Genomic DNA, 19,835 nt, shown 5'->3' with positions numbered 1-19,835 from the left:
TTACACAAGTAAAGACAGGCTATGCTACTAGCCATAAGCATGAACAATGCCTAAGTTTGCAGAGCTCCACTCAATCTGGGGCTCATCCGTGTCAAAAAGAAATGCAGACTGGTTGTTCTACAGCTGGCTTAAGAGGAAATAGTTCAGAGTATCAAAATTGTTAACCTGAGGCCAAAATGTCTCTTGAGATCACCACCAAGATATTATGGTACAACCTCAAATATAAGAATTGGTCTCCTGATTATTCTTGTCCCTCAAATAGCAGCTTCCCTCAATTACTGTATGCAGACAGACCCTCTCATCCACACAGAAGGTACTGGACCCACCCCCAGCCAAATAACATGTCTTCCCAGTCTTCCTGTTCTCAATGGCCTCTTGCAGGAAAAAACCTGAGGGATGCTGAGGGAAGAGGGAAACTGTGAATGGCAAGAACGTTTCAACCATTCAAAATACAGTGCTGAAAATATGACAATGGAACTGTGAATGGAAATGTTTTCCAGCTGTAGCAATGCTTCCGCAAGAGACAGGCACACTTGAACAGCCGGAAATGCACAGCATCCCAGAAACAGCTTCCTACTGTCCTTCCCATCTAGGTAGCACCATCCACACAGACAGCTTCTTCCTACTTCAAACCGTTTATTAATACATACAACCTTCCCCAAGACAAATTGTTGCACTTAGAAGAACATACACCAACAGCATATGTAAAAAACAACATATTTCTGTTCCTGGCCCTCTTGTTGGGCAAAAGCCACTGCTTTGTAGTTAAGGCCAAATGGAGTACCCTAATGGCATTTTTAACATTCTAGGTTCCCGATGGTTTTCAGACCAACTGACAGTCTACCACTGTTGACAGCTAAAAAATGGACACACTTTTGGTTGACTTTGTTATAGTGCACTACATTCATTACATCCAAACATCTGGATCCAGTGGGAAGGTTTCAGCACCAGATACAAATAAACTGAGTAATAAATCTCAGCAAAGTCTTCCATCTATAGACTGTTTCTGCCTTCTATTCCAAACATATGAGCCAGGCTGACCGCTACTCCAGGAGGGAACCTGAAGGTTTGACAAGAAGAGGTTTCGCTGCTTTCAGGATATCCAGTTCAGGGTCCAGCGAGCGGCCGAGGCCTTCCAGCACCATAATGGCAAATACAACAGAGGCAAAGTTACTCTCCAGCTTCACCTGGAAGCACAAAGACAGGAGAAGTAAGGAAACTCGTTACCGTTTCAGCAAAGGACACGTTTTCAAGATTTGTCCCCTTATGAAGAACAAAGTGAGCATTGTGTGAAATGTTATAGGAATGCAAACATTAAAGGTGAAGGCTAAAGTCATTTTAGGTAGAAAGAATATGGCCCGCTAACAGTAACAATGTGACACACCAACTGTCATGTGGAACAAAAGGTGATTTTGCAAGAGGGGCAGAGGGCAGAGGTTTGCTTGGTTCATTCCAGTAATCATGGACACTAGGGAAGGAGCGCACAACCAGATGATCCTGTAGCCACCCCTCAGCATCTCCACTGTTGTACTCAGCTTTTTTCTCTGTCCTGAGACAGTGAAAATGCCTGCAATGCTGCTGGGGCCAAAGGAAGGAGGACTGTGCAGCCAGGCAAGAGGACAATCCAAATGCCAGCAGGTGAGGAGAAAGTGGGGATGGAAAGGGATGAGAAGATCTACAAGGACATAATAAGCATCAAGGGCTTAGGGATGCTGTCACATGTCAGAACAGATGAAAGTATTTTTAGTGAGTTTGCTACTTGGAGCCGGAATGAAAAAGGCAAGGTAGATGGCAAACACAGCCAATACAGGATCCAGATGGTGATCACAGAGGTCAGAGGGAATAGCAGCATCAGTCAAAACATACAAAGCTGCCCTGTGGTGAGTCTATCAAGGGTGATGTTGTCTATTCTGACTGGCAGTGACCTCCCCAGGTCTCAGGGCTTTCCCCCATCACCTCCTACCTGGTCCTTTTAACTGGAGGTGCCAGGGGTTGAACCCAGGATCTTCTGCATGGAAAACGAATGGTCTACCATTTAGCTACAGTCTAAATCCACAACCTCCTTCCATCCATCTCAGATCCTGCAGCAGCTGAAGGTTTTCCTCTTCCCAGCTACCAGCTGTCATGGCTGAGAGCCCCCTCCACAACCAACTTTCCTTTGTAGGTTGTCATGTGCACTGGTTTGAAAATGCTTTAAATTACTCTGGCAGCCTTATTTTGCTTGAAAATCCTGGTTGAGATGCAATCAGACAGAATTCTTTTGTTACCGGATGTAACTTCCAGTACCCTGGGAACTGCTGCATACACTTATAGAGTCTAGTTTGCAGCCTTTAAGGCTGAGTTGTCATCTGGAATTATGTCAGATTTAGATGTAGAGAGGGAACAAGATGCTGGGTTTTTTTTTTTACTTACACTTTTGTAGTAGACTCAGAATACAACACCCAGGGACTTAACTCATTTGCAACACTTTGTGAAATCTCTGAATTTTGTAGATTTGAGAAATACAAGTGGCTCAGACTATGCAATTGAATGTGACATGCCAAATAAATGTGTTCAAATCAATAGATCAGTTTTACTCTTCCTTCCTTTCCCCCCTAAAACTGATTCTCATCTGCTGTCCATATTGCAAGTGCAAAAAGCATCCTCAGTCCTCACTAGGTGAATGGGAAAGGAGTGTTTTCCTGTGTATGGACTACTAATTTTTTCTGCATACCCATGGAGTCTCCCAAGCTTGCATTAATTCTGATCTTGTGTGTAAGTGGAACTCTTTAGCTGCCTTTCTGGTGAAGCTTATTATTACAAAATCAAGGAAATGTCCAGATGGTGGTAAATAATTGAGAAATTTCTCCCTGACCTGACCCAAATCTCCCTCACCAGAATGCTGGAGGATCTTCAGAACTAATTTCTTCCAGCTCCCTCAGGTTTCCTCTTTTTGCTCTATTTGACTCTTAAGTGCCTTCAACATTCCATGCCTACCAGATGGCAGCAATTATCCCATCTAGGTTCCCCACCCCCTTCTTTAATCTATAAACTAATATTTTTCTGAACTCTTGGAAAGTATCCTGAGTTTGCAGAAATGTCTGTCTTGTCACAGGGGACCCCACCTTCACTGTCCTACTGATAAATGGAGGACCATCAAATTTTCTATTGTCAGATCCCCAGGGCGCAGCCTTCATGCTCCAGGGTCCATTTGGCTGCTGATGGGAAGGGTGTTGAGCACCACCTGACTTCACATCCTCGAACTCTGCTCCTTTCTGAGCTGGAAGTCAGAGCTGGTCTATTCTTGGCCACTTCCCTCGAGCCTTTTAAAGGCCCTGACCAGATCTGGGCATGCCGAATAGCCCTCCCTCTACCCAGAAGCCTTATGGGGGAATAGCAACGCCCATGAGACACCAGCAATGCCTTCTGAGCAATTGCTTCCTGTCTCTGCCCCCAGGGTGGAGATTCCAGTCATCCAGTTGTCAGATGGCCAGCTGTCCAAGGGCCAGGTGTCAGTGACTGGCTGACTCTTACAGGACCAGGCAACACAGATCAACTGGATGGTGGTGATGATGATACTGGATTTATATCTCACCCTTCACTCTGAATCTCAGAGCAGCTCACAATCTCCTTTACCTTTCTCCCACACAACAGACACCCTGTGAGGTAGGTGGGGCTGAAAGAGCTCTCCCAGAAGCTGCCCTTTCAAGGATAGCTCTGCAAGAGCTATGGCTAACCCAAGACCATTCCAGCAGCTGCAAGTGGAGGAGTGGGGAATAAAACCTGGTTCTCTCACCTTGTGGGTCATTAGTAACTTGAAGACGCTGGATAGAAGGCTCGCTACTTGGAGCTGTAATACAAAACGTTAGAAGTGCCACTGGTCAAGAGACCTTAACTGCAACAAACTAGGAACAGTAAACGTAAAAGTCAGCAATGGAACCAGGTAGGGAACAGTAAAAAAAAAAGACATCCATTCAGTGTGTTTTGAATATTTTGGTCTATAGCCAAGAGCATCTATCAAGCTGTTGTATATCCCAGATGGGCATCTCCGCCCCGTCCCATTTTTTCTCCAATGGCCTTAAGCACAGACTACATGGCAAAATCTCTGTTTGACTGACAGCCCTCATTATTTCCATTATCTGTATTTTTAACAACTATCTGTATTGTTACATTTTTATCCTGCCATTCCTCCAAGTAGCTCGTACATCATTCTATTCTCCTTGCCAGAGCTTTTTTTGTAGCAGGAGTACCTTTGCATATTAGGCCACACAGCCCTGATATAGCCAGTCCTGCTGGCGCTTACTAAGGCCCTGTATTAAGACCCCTGTATGCTCTTGGAAGATTGGCTATAGCAGTGAGGTGTGGTCTATTATGCAAAGGAAATTATGTATTTCCTGCTACAAAAAAAAGCCCCGCTCCTTGCTATTTTACCCTTATAATATTCCTATGAGCAGATTAAGAGAATATGACTGGCCCCAGATTACCCAGTCAGCTTCATGACTTGCCTGGGGATTTCTGCTCTAATCACAACATCATATTTTCATTTGAAATTCCTTTTATTTAGGCAAAATAGAGAGAGAGAAAAGTCACATCAGATAAAGAGATCCGAAGCCATCTGTCTTGTCTGTAGAGAACCAGGGCATTTTCTTACTTGTCTCTGTATTCCGATCCAGGCCTGTAGCCACATGCGGGCACTAGGAGCAATGCCCCCTCCTGGATTTGCCCTGCCCCCTCCCCTTCATCATTTAGCTAGGCAACTGACCTTTCCCAGGGCTATGGTGTTGCTCCTGGCTTTCATCACCAACTCTGCCATTTCTGCTTTGAATCTCTCCACATCCTTGCACTGGTTAGCCCGGGAGTGATGAAGGATTAACTCTGCCACTCTCTCCCCCTGTAGATCATGCCAAAAAGAAGATGAGGCAGGCTTGGACACCATCCCTTTCTGAGCAAAACTTCTACAGGTGGTGCTTGCAAAGGATCCAGTTTTCTTGTTCTTCTATACTGGGTCAACTGTTCAAATCCATCTTCTGCTTCTGGTAACTACACAGCCAAGAAGCCACTGGACTGAATGGGCCAGGATGCAAAAAGCAGAGTGTAGAAGTTAATCTTGATCTCCTTACCACGGGTCAGGGACTGGAAGTCAACCCCAAGTTCTCTCCAGCTTGAATCTTCCCTTTATTTACCATTCCTATGATTTAATATTATGCTCATGCCAGCACTATTGCTAATGTTAACCAGAATTCTCTCATAACCAAGGCTTGCAAACCTGCTTCATACTCTGTACAAGAGGAGAACACTGCTTAAGCATGGTTAGTGCCTAACAATGACAGTGCTCAGCTGTTTAAGGCAACCAATCAAAAGTGATCAAAGGAACTCATGCTGGACTAGGGTTGCCAATCCCCAGGTGGGAAGCAGGAGAGACCTGTGTTCTACAAAAAAGTCAATTTCAGTGAAATCTACAAGAATATGCTGCAGCTGCTCAGTACAAAGAATTTTTTAAGGACTCACTATTGAAGGAATATCTCATACTATTTTATAACATATAATGTACATATCCAAAATTATAAATCAAAATTACAATAAAGCATTTGCCATTTTTCATCATGAAAAAGTCTCCAAGGAAGGTCTACAACTAAAACACGGCTTTTTAAACCTAGGGAACATGTTATAACTTACACTACATTATAAAGACATCGCCTCATGTGTTGAGTCTTCAATGTACTGCAAAGTAGGTTTTTTTATTTTTATTTTTTATTAAAAACAATTTTTATTATTCTGCAACATTTTATAATATTCAACTGTTACTAAATGTTTAATACCAATACATTGCATTATATTTTCCATCTCCCTCCCCCCCCTTTCGTGACCTCCTCCAGTGCATTTTACTCATAATATTCCCAAAGTACTAAAAAAATATATAAAAGGTAATTTGACATTTTAAGAATCTTCATTAAAAAAATACCTTATAACTACAGTAAATTAAAGATAAGGAAAAAACCATTAACTATGATTATTATCCTTATAAGAAAGGTTATATTCCCATAATCACATTTTTTCACTAAAGTCCATTTACGTTTTCTCTTGCATTTAACTATTGTTAAAAATCATGAAATCTGAAATTTACCCCACTCATTTTTAAATTTTTCTGAATCATATTCTTTTAAGATTCTAGTCAGCTTGTCCATTTCACTCCAATGTGAAAACTCCAATGCATAGTTTTCATAATCCAGTCCCATTTTTCTGGTATTTTGTCTTGCTTCCACATCTGCGCATTTAATGTCCGTGCAGCTAAAAGCATGAACCAAAGCATTGTTGTCTTGTTTAGGTTGTGTGTTGGCCCCCTTTTTGTTTAACCTCTTTCTTAATTATCTTGCTCCCTTTTTGTCAGATACTGACCATCATAGTCCAAAACTTGGTGCCAGACATGTTCCCTTACTGTTATATGCGGACAATACAGTCTTACTATCTTGTTCCAGAATTGGATTAAAGCGTTTGCTTGTTCGCTGTTATCACCTTCCTTAACAACAATAAGCTCCTATTGAACTATGACAAATCTAAAATTGTTTTTTCCAAATCTTAAACCAACTCAATGGTCAATAGGTGGCAAAGAGATAGAACAAGTAAAATACTACAAATACCTAGGAATTCATTTTCAATATAACACACTTTGGACTAATCATCGTAACTGTATAATGTACAAGTCAGTCAATGTTAGCGTTGCAGCTATCCAGCGCTTCTTTTACAGCAGAGGCAATCAGCTTATCCTAGCTGCGCTAAAAATCTTTAAGGCTAAAGTGATACCGCAGCTTTTATATGGGGTCCCAGTGTGGATCACAGCCTTGGCTAATAACATTGAAGGTGACCAATCAAAATTCCTACGGAAAATTCTGGGATTCCCAAAGTTTTGTGTTTAGAAACAGGGACGAATCTTGTGGAAACACAAGCATGGCTAATGTCACTTAAATACTGGCTAAGGCTACATTTCCACTCTGACTCAGAGAGCCTTTTATATCAACTGCTCTCAGAATCTAATTTGTCAAATTGGCTAGTATTTATTGAGAGGAAAATTAAATCTATGGGCATTGATTTAGATTCACTTCTTATGCTTTCCTTAAAAGATGCTTTTTTGAAACTTAAGCTCAGAATTCTAGATATTGAAATGCAAACGTTATATAGCCTGGTCAACAAGTCTTGCTCCCCGCTGAATTTCGAACTTCCTCTCTCAGTAGGAAAATTAGTGTCGTATTTCTCCTCTCTACCAGCTCCACAGCAACAGCGTGCGTTCTCGTTAATGAGATGTAATGCATTACCATCTGCTATCCTATTTGGTAGATTTAACAGGATTGAGTACTCTAATGACACTGTCCTTGTAATTCCAAGTGTATTGAAACCATTTCCCATGTATTATTGAACTGTCCTCTTTATGATGATATTCGTTGTATATACCTGAAAGATATCTTAGCAGATATGTTGGGCTGTGCTGATTCAGGCAAAGTCCACAAACTTTTAAATAACACTTGCGCTGAGGTAACTTTAATGGTGGCTAGATTTCTCCAACAGGCCATGGAAATACGACAGAGAATGATTCTGGAATGACCACATTTATTTGTTTTAATTATTTAATTTGGCTAAACTCGACTCATATATATTTTACTTATTTTATGTATATTAGCTCCCTATGTACTCTATAATCTAGGATTTTATATTATTTATATTGCTATTTTACTGCTAAATCTGTTTTATGCCAATAAAGTCTTGCTGTTTGCTGCCTTGTTTCGGAAAACTGCTGCAAAGTAGTTTTTGACATCACAGACAACATCGTCATCCATCAGGAGAGGTCAAAGCGCACCTACTAAGACTTTGCACTCCTTGGAGTCTTTACATGGACTCTTCCATGATGAAAAATGGCAAATGCTTTATTGTAATTTTGATTTATAATTTTGGATATGTACATTATATGTTATAAAATAGTATGAGATATTCCTTCAATAGTGAGTCTTTTAAAAATTCTTTGTACTGAGCAACTGCAGCATATTCTTGTAAATTTCACTGAAATTGACTTTTTTGTAGAACACGTCTCCCCTGCTTCCTAACTTTATTGTGTTCATCCCGTTTGGTTTGCTAATCCCCAGGTAGGGGGAGGGGATCCTCCAGTTTGGAGGCCCTCCCCCTGCTTCAGGGTCATCAGAAAGCGGTGCGGGGGGAGAGGGAAATGTCTGCTGGGCACGCCATTATTCCCTATGGAGACTGATTCCCTTAAGGTATAATGGAGAATTGATCTACAGGTATCTGGGGTGTGTGTGTGTGTTTTTTGAGGTAGAGCCACCAAATTTGCAGCATAACATCCAGTGCCTCTCTTGAAAACACCCTCCAGGTTTCAAAAAAGATTGGACCAGGGGGTCCAATTCTATGAGCTCCAAAAGAAGGTGCCTCTATCCTTCATTATTTCCAATGGAGGGAAGACATTTAAAAGGTGTGCAGTCCCTTTAAATGTGATGGCCAGAACTCCCTTTGGAGTTCAATTATGCGTGTCATAACCTTGCTCCTGGCTCCACCCCCAAAGTCCCCAGATGTTTATTGAATTGGACTTGGCAACCCTATACTGGACAGGGAAACAAAAACTGGACCATACAAGCCCATGGCCTGCTCTTCCCCTCTTAACCCTGTTTAAGAAACTGGGCACTTCACTTCTGCACTAGCCCACAGTGGCTTCCAATGTCACCGTGGACATCAAGGATGCACCAGGGATACTGACATTTTCTCATCACTTGACCACTTCGATTAAAGAAGCTGCTCCTGTGGGTTCTTTCCCAGAGCTCCTCGAGGAGCTGACACCTAGTCCTGAATTTGAAAATGGCAGCCTTTATATTAAGGCCTGGAAAGTAAAAGCAGAAAACGGCGGTAGAGTGCAGCAGAAGTTCCAGGCTAACCAGGAAAATCTGAAAAGGAGGCGGCAAAAAGCAATCCAAAGGATCAGTTCAAACCAATTCAGTAGTGAGAGCCAAGAGTCCCAAACCCATGGCACATCAGTGACTAAGCCAGTGGATCCATAACCTAGTATCTATGCACATAATTACAGTACCATGACTTTTTTCTTTAGGGTACCACAACATAGAAGGCCTCACCTGTCCCAGTACCACAGCTGTAAACACGGCCCGGAAGTTCTCAAGGTCACTCCCCTGCAACTCTGCTATGATTCCTGCATCCAGGAGCACTAGTCGGAGTGGGGAGGGTGAAGGCTGCACTTCCAAAATTAGTGTGTCAAGCAGGTCCACCATGCTAGTCCGGACCTCAGGGGCATCACTGGCGTGCTGTGCTCCCTGAACCAGAATATTCCCCGGGTGCAGGTCAGCATGGACAAAGTTATCCACGAACACCTGAGGGATGGAGAATCACAGCATTGGCAAATGCACTCACAGCTTCTGAAGTCAAATGAGTCGTTTGCTAAGGGGAGGAGCCAGCCCCAAGAACATTTCCTTCTGCATGAGAGAGTTCAGACTGAGCATATGAACTTGTCTAATTCTGAGTCACAGTACATTTAGTTCAGATTTCTAAATGCTTATTTGAAAACATGCACATTACATTCATATATTTCCATTATCTGTGCATCTAAAATAATCTGCACCATCAGAAACCAGAGAAAATCTGGACTGATCATTCCATGGCTCAGGGCCTGGAATTCTTGCATCTTGCTGGACCCCATTCAAGACTGTTGTTGCAAAAAACTAGTAACTCGACCTTTCCAGACAATATGCATTCTATTAGCTTGTTAACTTGGCAACAACTTCAAGATCTGCAATGCCAACATTCCACAATCAAAATACAATACTCATGTCAAGAGCACCGAGTCATTCATTCCAGTCATGTAATTAGGGTTTTCTGGCTGAAGAAACTGGATTCAGTTGAAGCAGCTTTCTAGCTTCCTGGCTGATAAGCTAACTGGGTTGACTGCAGAAACAGGTCAAGGTCTCTTACCATCTTTAGCAGCATGTCTATACCCATCTTGGCTAACTTCTGCCGCAGCGCCATTTTGACCTCGGTGTGCAGATACTGAGACACTGGTGCAGCTGCCTTTAAAAGAGACCAAGAAGAATCAGGGAAGCCCCGTGGAAATCCTTCCTGACACTTCAGGAACATAGCACATGACTTTTGGAAAGCAGCAAAGATGCTGTAATCAACATGCCTGCGATTGAGACTGCACAGCCTACACGGGGTTCAGAATGAGACATTTCCACTTATCCACAACTGCCATTCAGAAGCCTGTCACAGCCCAGTCTTATGCATGTTTCCTCAGAAGTCATTCACACTGGATTCCAAGAGATTTACTAGCAAGCACATTTGCCTGGCAGCAGCAGTTACCTTCCACATTGCTAGACAAAACATTGTCACTGACTTTAATGAAGTTGTGGTTTTATGATCAAGAACTGTAAAAAAAAAAGATGCCCAATCAGACAATATTTTGGACAGATACAAGCTCCTGGATATGAAATGAAATATTTGTCAGTGGTCACCCTAGAATCCAGGCCTAGATGGGAACTCGCAAAATCCAATTCAATTTAAATAAATAAGTATATACATTAGAGTATTCTTTTAGGTTTCTGCTGTTAGCAAGTTGACTTTTGATAGCCCCCTGCTGTGTCCCCTTCCTTGATACAATCCAATGGCTTGATCTAAGCCAGGGGTGGCCAAACTGCAGCTTGGAAGTCACAAGTAGCTCTTTCACACATATTGTGTGGCTCTCAAAGACCCCATCGCCCTGTTGTCCAGCTTGGAGAAGGCATTTTTCTCTTAAAATCACTTGTCCAAGCCAAGCCAGCCAGTGGTTTACAGAATGCATTTAAAGTCAAAGTTGCTTTCTTTCTACCTCTCCCTCCCTCCCCCATCTATCTTCCTTCCTTCCTTCCTTCCTTCCTTCCTTCCTTCCTTCCTTCCTTCCTACCTACCTACCTACCTACATCTGATGTTCATGTCTTGCAGCTCTCAAACATCTGATGTTTATTCTATGTGGCTCTTACATTAAGCAAGTTTGGCCACCTCTGATCTAAGCTTTCATGAAAACCAGTCTTGCCTGGCCATCCACCACAGTATTACTTCCTTGCATGAAAGAACAGGGAGGGAAGCTGGCTTGGTATAGCTCAACCTCACCAGATCTCAGAAGCTAAGCAGGGTTAGCCCTGCTTAGTACTTGGATGGGAGACCTTCAAGGAAGACTATGGAGGAAGGCAATGGCAAACAGCCTCTGCTTCTCACTTGCCTTGAAAGCCTCTTGCCAAGGTCACCATAACTCCACTGTGACTTGATGGCAATTTACACATGCAAGAAAGAACAATCCGGTGTGTAGCCAGTTCCCCCAAACAGTAGAAGTGAGAGGAAAGACATTCTACCGGCTGTCTTTGCCAGCTGCCTAAGGGCTGTATCACCTCCTTCCTCTGTCTTCTGCCTCCATACCCCTTCCCTTGTAAGGTCTCTCTGTTTAGTTTGTACACTTGAGGGCAAAGGCCTGTGCTTCTTGGTTGGTGAGAGTCACTTTGAGATGGTGGGATTGTGTGAGTCTTTTGGGGAAATCTTTTTGTTCACTCACCTAAAGTTCACTGAAGGATTTAAGAAAGACTTAGGGATTTAAGAATCTAAAGAAACATGAAAAGGTTGGCGTATTCAGCACAATACGCTTCCATCATTCTGACCACTGCCTGGAGAACAGAAGCATTCCAGAGACTGCAGAAGTTGGCCTGCTCTACAGCAACATTCTCACCTCAAATGTCTCTACTAGGATGTTTCTTGTGACAAAAGGGAGAAGTGGAATGGGGAATTTCACAGAATCCTCATCTCGGAAATTATGGTGGAAACGCTCCAGGTTCCTCGCTTCGTAGCGCAAGTCAATCTAAAAAGCAAGCCAGGAAGAAAAGTAGAAATGTAGTCTGAACAATACTCCAGACCTGACTAATGCACAATTACCTTTTGTGACAATCATCCCTGGAAAGCATTTGCAGGCCAATCTGGGGTTTCTTATTCCCTTCAAAGACACATTTACATACTGGCTGAACAAAGGAGTCTCAGTTAACTTCCAACAATTAGAAAGGATTCTCTTACACATTTATCTCCTATTTTGACCTATTTATTGCTTCAACAGTTATTCCCCCTTAATTAAACCCATGCAGCTGTTGACCCATACACTTGTTATTTTTGTTTCGTCTCAAAATATCGTTATGTTATATGCTAATTTGATGTTCAACCTCTGTCTGTAGGTCTGAATTGTTTTCTTCCAATTCACTGTATCTGAAGAAGTGTGCATGCACAAGAAGCTCATACCTTGAATAAAATTTTGTTGGTCATAAAGGTGCTACTGGACTCAAACTTTATTTTGTTGCTTCAGACCAATACAAGTACTCACCTGGATCTGGCTGCACAAAGGATGAACTTATACAACATCTACCCCATTGCTGGCGTATTGCACTATGGTAGTAGTACAGTAATCATTCAGAACTGATTTTCTGTGCAAACAATCAATAAAAGAAGGTACAGGGTGACCTGCTTCACAGCAGGGGGACCTGTCTTTGTGGTACAGCACATATTTTGCATGCATAAAAAGCTTCACCAGTTGACTTCCATACATTAAATTAAAAGAGCAGGACAATTTTTCTGCAGGTCACTGGCAAGTTTACCTATGACTCACACAGCGCATGTTGCTTTATTATTTATTTGATTTACATCCCGCCCTACCCCATCAAAGCGGGCTCAGGGCGGCTTACAATATCAGGGCGGCTTACTTTGTAGTCAGTTTGGTGTAGTGGTTAAGTGCTCAGACTCTTATCTGGGAGAAGTTTTTAGTTTAGTTTAGTTTATTTGTAATTTGTATGCCGCCCTTCTCACCAGGTGGCTCAGGGCTGGGTTTGATTCCCCACTCCTGGGGCTCAGGGCTGAGTTTGATTCCCCACTCCTCCACTTGCAGTTGCTGGAATGGCCTTGGGTCACCCGTAGCTCTCACAGAGGTGCCCTTGAAAGGGCAGCTTCTGTGAGAGTTCTCTCAGCCCCACCTACCTCACAGGGTGCCTGTTGTGGGGGAAGGTAAAGGAGATTGTAAGCCTCTCTGAGTCTCAGGGTGGGGTATAAATCCAATATCTTCTTCTTCCCTCTCCAACACTTAGCGAGTGGCTGTAAGTAGAAAGCCCTCGTACAGAGGAAGAGGAGAGACCCTGGGAACTGGCTCCTGTTTGGTTCCTCCCTTCCCAGAGTAGATCCTGTCAGCAACTATTCTACATCAACATCAGAAACAGAGAGCAAGGCCTTCTCTGCTGGGACCAGAAATCATTTGCCTCAGGAGTTTCAACAGGTTTGGAGAAAAATGTCCTGTCCCTTTAACAGAGGCCTAATGTGTGGAAATGGGCTTCCTATGGCATAGAAGTAAATAACATCACCCGGTATATTAAGCCTCTGTTAAAGGAACAGGACATTCTTTCTCCAGGTTGTTGGTAACCCTAATTTGACTCTCCTTCCATCCCAGCATTTGCTTTTTCATCTCTATGCTTTTTTTATCCTGTCCAGAGCTTTTTTTTGCAGCAGAAACTCCTTTGCATATAGAGCTGCCAAGCTCCCGGTCCGGAACCTCCCACTACATCGCTGACACGATGACATCACCCAGAAGTGTGTCATAGTAACTTGAGGACAGTGATATTTGGCAAGAAAACCAAGGGGGGGGGGGGAGAGAGTTGCACCAGGCAGCCTTCCCCTTTAAACAGCAAACCTTGTAGCTGTCATCCAGTAAAAAATAAAACCTCCAAGAAAATAATCACAGTACCAAGTGTCACATTAAGTTCTGTCCTTGAGTATACTGACTGGAAGGCAGTCTATCAAAATGCAGTGAATTAATGAAATGAATTTGGGGATTAGGTAAGCAGGATGTTAATGTGATCTTGTTTTTCAAATGTTGCTTAATGTTCTGCCTGTTGTAAAGGGAAGTGGTAAGAGGGAATTGGGTTCCTCAGTTTATGGGATGAAAAATGACAGGAGGGTTAGTATTTATGTCCTGGAAAACTATTTGCATATTTTGAACATTTTTTTTATTTTTCAGTTGTATTGGCTTGTCTTTGTTTCTAAAGGGAGGTGGGAGAACAGACTAAGATACACTCCTCAATCACTTGTTAATATTTCTCTCTGTAAGTTAGGTGTAGTGGTTAAGTGTTAGGTAGGGCAATTTGGTGTAGTGGTTAAGTGTGCAGACTCTTATCTGGGAGAAACGGGTTTGATTCCCCACTCCTCCACTTACAGCTGCTGAAATGGCCTTGGGTTAGCTATAGCTATGGCAGGAGTTGTCCTTGAACAAAGCAGGAGTCAAGTTTCACCTTTAAGACCAACCAAGTTTTATTTAGAACGTAAGCTTTCGTGTGCTCTCTAAGCACACTTCATCAGACGAGGGGATCAGGTATTGTTCAAGGAGTTGTCCTTGAAAGGTCAGCTGCTGTGAGAGCCCTCTCAGCCTCACAGGGTGTCTGTTGTGGGGGGAGAACATATAGGAGATTGTAAACCGCTCTGAGTCTCTGATTCAGAGAGGAGGGCAGCGTATAAATCTGCAGTTGTCTTCTTCTTCAATTTATTTTGGCCTTTTTTAAAAAAAAGCCCTTAATACCATTAGTTTGCAAACTTCCTGGAGATAAAAATGTGTATCTGGGGGGGAGGGGCTACTGTTAACTGGCCATAAATACAAAGGTTAATATTGTACACTAAACCTGCCATAAACAAATTAAAATGCGCATTTTACCCAGTCCTCTTATGTTTTTTCCCCCTAGACTTCTTAATCAATTTACTTAGATCAAGATTCAGCAATTTTATCTTTGCTGTGTTATGTGAGACATATTTGAGCACCATTTTAATGTCATTTTAAATTATTGCACAGCTGACTGGAAATGTATTAAAATTTTGTTGTGGTTTAATCCTTTTGTATGCTGGTGCTCGTCTATACTGTTAGGTGCTATGGTTTTAAATATTTTAATTTGGCTCACCAACTCAAAAAACAGCAGAGAAGAATATTGTATTATTCATAACATATTAAACATATACACTCTCACATACACACAATAGGATAGAATGATCTATGCCCCTAAAGGCAGTTCAGCAAACACACATTTCTGAAATTTGGCTGAGTGAACAAACAAAAAATTGCAGAAGGCCAAAAGAAAAGCAGCCTCCTGCTCCATGCAGAATATCTTCCAACCTGCTGAGTCATGAGTTTCTCAAACTCCTCCACAATCTCGATTGGACTGAGCCATTTGAGCCCAGGCAAAAGCTCAATGAATCGACTAGCTATCTTCATCAGAAACAGATCCATTTCAACCTGGTGAACTAATCCAGGATGCAGTACCTAGGCACAACACACATAAAGACAGATCAATTCTCTGGGCACAGAATACATATCAATATAGCATCCACAAGCCAGTCATTATGTAAGGCTCATGATTATTCTATGAACCACTCACAAACTTGGGCTTTCTGCATGTATGTGATTGCTGTGTAGGTTTTGTTGCTGCTGTTGCTGCAGAGACATTTTCAGTCACAACGGAGCATCCACACAATTTTCCTTGTCTCAGTTCCCATGTCTACCATTTTTTCCTCTGAGGATTTTTTCTGTTTTTTAAAAAACGAAATCAGTAACAGCTAGATAGATGCAGCATTACAATGATCTGCTGCAACAATACAGGAGCTCCCAGATTTCATTTTTTTTTTCAGAAGTTCAGTCTCTAGCCCTTTTGGTTGTAGAGTTATAAACAGAAGTGTGCAGCTAGTACCTTCCCCCTTTTAACTTTGCAGAGAAAAAGGTTAGAGACTTACTTTAAAAAAGAAAGCTGTAAACCAGTTGCAGCAGGGTGTTTTAACACTATAGTACTATAGTGATCCAGCTATTACCTCCCCCCCCCCAAAAAAAGTCTTCTTTTGTTTGGGGGGGGGAGGGAATAGTGGTCACAGAGACTGAGCTAAGGAAAATGGTATTGATGCAGGTAGGACCTGCAAAAAATGCACACCTTCCCAGGTGCATGGTGTCCAAGGGCACTTTGATAGCAGTCTTTCCAAAAAGATTGTTCCAAAGCAAACTTGGGAAGGAACACAGCAAAAAGGGGCAAAACATCAAAATAGGACAAACAGAAGATGGGTGCTCCCCAAACCAGAACAAAACATGCAGGTAAAAACAGACCTGGAGATGTTATTTTTCTAGTAAACAGACTGCTGCAGTGTTCTGGTATAGCTTCCATTCAGTAAGACGGACCTACACAGAGCTTTCTGGTGGATTATGCCCCAGTCATTTTTATTTGTTTTAATTAATATGTTAATTGGGGAAACCAACAGGCTATACATTTCATTAAAACAATACTTGTTGCTGAGCTGATGTCACTGATATAGCGAATGGATATTATGGAGCACCTTGCCAGTGGAAACCCCCCTGAACCAGGCCCTGAAGGTCTTTAGAGGGGCTCTTTGGCTCTTAGACAGCATTCAAGAGCCTTGGAGTAGTTTAGCTCTTCACAGTGCACTTCCTTTTGAGTATGCCTTTTAATTTTATAGAAGAGCCCCGTGGCGCAGAGTGTTAAAGCTGCAGTACTGAGCTTTGCTCACGACCTGAGTTCGATCCCCGGCGGAAGCTGGGTTTTCAGGTAGCTGGCTCAAGGTTGACTCAGCCTTCCATCCTTCCGAGGTCGGTAAAATGAGTACCCAGCTTGCTGGGGGGAAAGTGTAGATGACTGGGGAAGGCAATGGCAAACCACCCCATAAAAAGTCTGCCGTGAAAACGTTGTGAAAGCAACGTCAACCCAGAGTCAGAAACGACTGGTGCTTGCACAGGGGATCTTTCCTTTCCTTTAATTTTATTGTACGTAAATAAGTTTTCTTTAGTTAAATTTGAATTACGATTTACTAATACGCACTGGTAGCATCAGCCCCTGCAGATAGTAGAAAAGCAAGAGAGAAACATCTTCTCATTTTCTTACCTGAAGATACTGGTTGCCAAGGCATCTGTAGAAATGTGTTAATTAGCACTCCATTCAGCTGAACCATTGGTAAAGGAAATTATCCACAAAATCAATCAGTGTTGTATAATAGCTTGACGGTCAGAAGAGGACAAGCAAGTCCCAGATTCAAACCCCCCAAGCTGCCACAAAGCTCTCCAGTCTCTCCCAGCATATCCTACCTTACAGGGCTGTTGTGAGGATAGAATAGGGGAGGTGAACCATGTACACCATCATCCTAAGCTTCTTGGAAAATTGGACAGGGTAAAAGTCAATACAAAAAACATAGTTATAAGCTTTTAAGGTGTTTTTTTTTTAAAAAAACTGACTTTCTTTGTACCCTATTTTTCTCTCCAACAGGGACCCAAAGTGATTTATAACACTTGCCTGTCCTCCATTTATTCCTTACAACAACCTTGTGAGATAGGTTCGTCTGAATGTGTATGACTAGCCCACGGTCACTCAATAAGTTTCCATGGCAGAGTGGAGATTCCAAGCATGGTCTCTGACCTAGACTAACCCTCTAACCACTTCACCACACTGTTCCTCTTAAAAGCATATGATTGCACACACGATTGGAGACATCACTTACTTTAATGGCTACTGGAACAAGCTGACTCCTTTTGGAAGAGGATGACAGCATGCTAGGATATCCAGACATTTGTTCTGGAAGATGTTTGCTCTGATTATCACTTCCATGTCGACCATCTTCATGAAGTAAACAATGGGCACCATCTGCTTTTGAAGACTCCTCCTGCTTATTCTTCCAAAGCCATCTGAAGAGTCCCCTGACCCCAGACACCTGCCAGGCTTCCGAAGCAGAATCTACTGTCAAATTCTTCAAGAGATCTTTACGCAGCGGCTCTCCAAGGGCAGAGATGTCCACGTATGCTTTATACACCTGGGCGACACAGCCGGAGCCGATGGGTTCCTGGCTTTCAAAATGGAAAATCTGACCCCCGTTTTCCCCAAATTCATTGCACAAAGAATGCTGGGTGTAAGCCCAAGGATGAGGGGCCACCTGGATGTGGAGTTTGGAGAACTTGGTGCAGAACTCCTCCGAGAAAAGGTCTCTCCTTGTGCTTGCCCACTGGCCCAGCTTAATGTAAGTAGGGCCAGAGGATTCAGTGGCCTTTAGCAGAAGATGGAACCAGAATGATGCAAAAGTGGGAGACAGGTAGGTGACAGGGTAAAGCCAAAACAACGGGCCAAATTTCAGCAACAGAAAGCAGAAACGGAGAGTCAGAGAAACAGCTGCTGCAATACATTGGAAGAAACTACTTGAAGGCCCACCATTACTGATGTGTACATCTACTTCTACACAGGCTCCTTCCAGGGGAATTCCTTCACAGCTCACACTGCCAAACAACCCTCCCACCCCGCAAGATCCTAAAGTGATCTTTGCCAAGGTTTTGGATCGAACCCAGCCATGGGCCTGATTAGACAAGAACCTGGCAGGCTGAGCCCCCCACGTTTTCCTTGGAAAACACAACTTTCTCCAACGCAGTATTCTGACGTTAGGAAGGAAGATCCGGGCAGTGAATTGCCAGGGCGTCATCTGGATCGGACACATCCAGGGGGAAGGTGAGGCTGCAACTAAATTCTCAGCTCTGTGGGAAACATTTGAGAATGATCCCTGGAAGAAAGAGCTTAGAGGTTAAGAACCGACAGGTGATACCCAGCAATGAAGGCAGCTCTGTTGCAATAGAAAGCCGCCCCACCCAGCCTCCCTCCCTCTGAACCTGTCACTACCAAAATCTGTATTTACATAACAGAATCCAAAACAAGTTCTTATAGGCTGTATTACACGGTTCGTTGCCCATCAGGGCGCCCTGGATGGGGCAGGCCTGATTTCTAGCAGGATTAATGACGGCTTGAGACGCGAAGCTCATCCATCTTCTCCAAACCGACACAAGTTCTCCGCCTTGTTGTTGGTGCTGCTGACCCACGTTGAACTCTGCTCATTATCGCAAAATCGCGTCCTTTTCTGCTTTGATCTCCGGCCCAGGCTGCTTTTTGGGGGGAAATCGATTCATTCATTCATTCCTCTTGGCACCGATGACAACTCGGCTCTCAAAGGCAACGCTGGATCTGGGCTCTCTCTGCAGCTTCCGCGTCAAGATCTCAGCCCTCCACGTGGTCTTCGATGGGGTTCCTGCAATGATGCCATAGAACGCCGCGGGAGAACCAAAACGATTCGCACCATTCCAGTTCCAGCGACTTCCGCCAATGCAGTGGGAGGTGGAGGCTCCTCCTCTTAAAGAGACCGCGTGAGGGGACTTTGGCTCCGAGGCGGGGGATGCTGCAATCTCGAGCGGCGGCGCGGTGAGTTGCCGGGGAATGTGTGTTTCGGCGAACCCCTTCTGTCGAAGGAGCAACCCTGTCCAAAGCTGGGCGACCGTGTTAGTACAGTCAAAACAACGGATAGGGGGTTTCCGGCCGTTTAAAAACGAAAGCATCGTCCTAATTCCAAAAGACTTAGATGAGAGTGATGAGATTCTGCAGTGAAGGCTATTACTACCTTGTTTTTAAAATCGCCAGGGTGAAGAAGAAGAAGACCGCAGATTTATACCCCGCACTTCTCTCTCAATCAGCGACTCAGAGCGGCTTACAATCTCCTATATCGGGGTGGCCAACGGTAGCTCCCCAGATGTTTTTTTGCCTACAACTCCCATCAGCCCCAGCCAGCATGGCCAATGACTGGGGCTGATGGGAGTTGTAGGCAAAAAAACATCTGGAGAGCTGCCGTTGACCACCCCTGCCCTATATCTTCTCCCCCCACAACAGATACCCTGTAAGGTGGGTGGAGCTGACAGGGCTCTCACAGTAGCTGCCCTATCAACTCCTGTGATAGCTCTGGCTGAC

General features: G+C 43.4%; 1 protein-coding gene across 1 annotated transcript; it reads right to left on the bottom strand.

Moving 5' to 3' along the window:
- Positions 1-624: 624 nt before the first annotated feature.
- Positions 625-19,174, bottom strand: ADCK2 (aarF domain containing kinase 2). Its single transcript, XM_060245671.1, has 8 exons — positions 17,563-19,174; positions 15,188-15,334; positions 11,732-11,860; positions 9,955-10,050; positions 9,105-9,356; positions 4,742-4,870; positions 3,776-3,829; positions 625-1,187 (listed from the first exon to the last, which is right to left on the bottom strand). Exons 1-8 carry the CDS (start codon positions 18,541-18,543, stop codon positions 1,044-1,046), a joined length of 1,932 nt encoding a protein of 643 aa, XP_060101654.1. The 5' UTR covers positions 18,544-19,174; the 3' UTR covers positions 625-1,043.
- Positions 19,175-19,835: the final 661 nt, after the last annotated feature.

The sequence above is a fragment of the Heteronotia binoei genome, chromosome 8 (genome assembly GCF_032191835.1).
Source record: "Heteronotia binoei isolate CCM8104 ecotype False Entrance Well chromosome 8, APGP_CSIRO_Hbin_v1, whole genome shotgun sequence".
Lineage (NCBI taxonomy): Eukaryota > Metazoa > Chordata > Lepidosauria > Squamata > Gekkonidae > Heteronotia > Heteronotia binoei.
This window is presented reverse-complemented; position numbering and strand designations above follow the sequence as displayed.

Coding starts and splice junctions, on each gene's coding strand:
- ADCK2 (XM_060245671.1), bottom strand. CDS start 18,543: ATGTGTCCGATCCAGATGACGCCCTGGCAATTCACTGCCCGGATCTTC. Junction 11,861..15,187: donor AGAAACTCATGACTCAGCAG/GTTGGAAGATAT, acceptor CTTGCTTTTTAG/ATTGACTTGCGCTACGAAGC. Junction 1,188..3,775: donor AGTTACTAATGACCCACAAG/GTGAGAGAACCA, acceptor TTGTGCTTCCAG/GTGAAGCTGGAGAGTAACTT.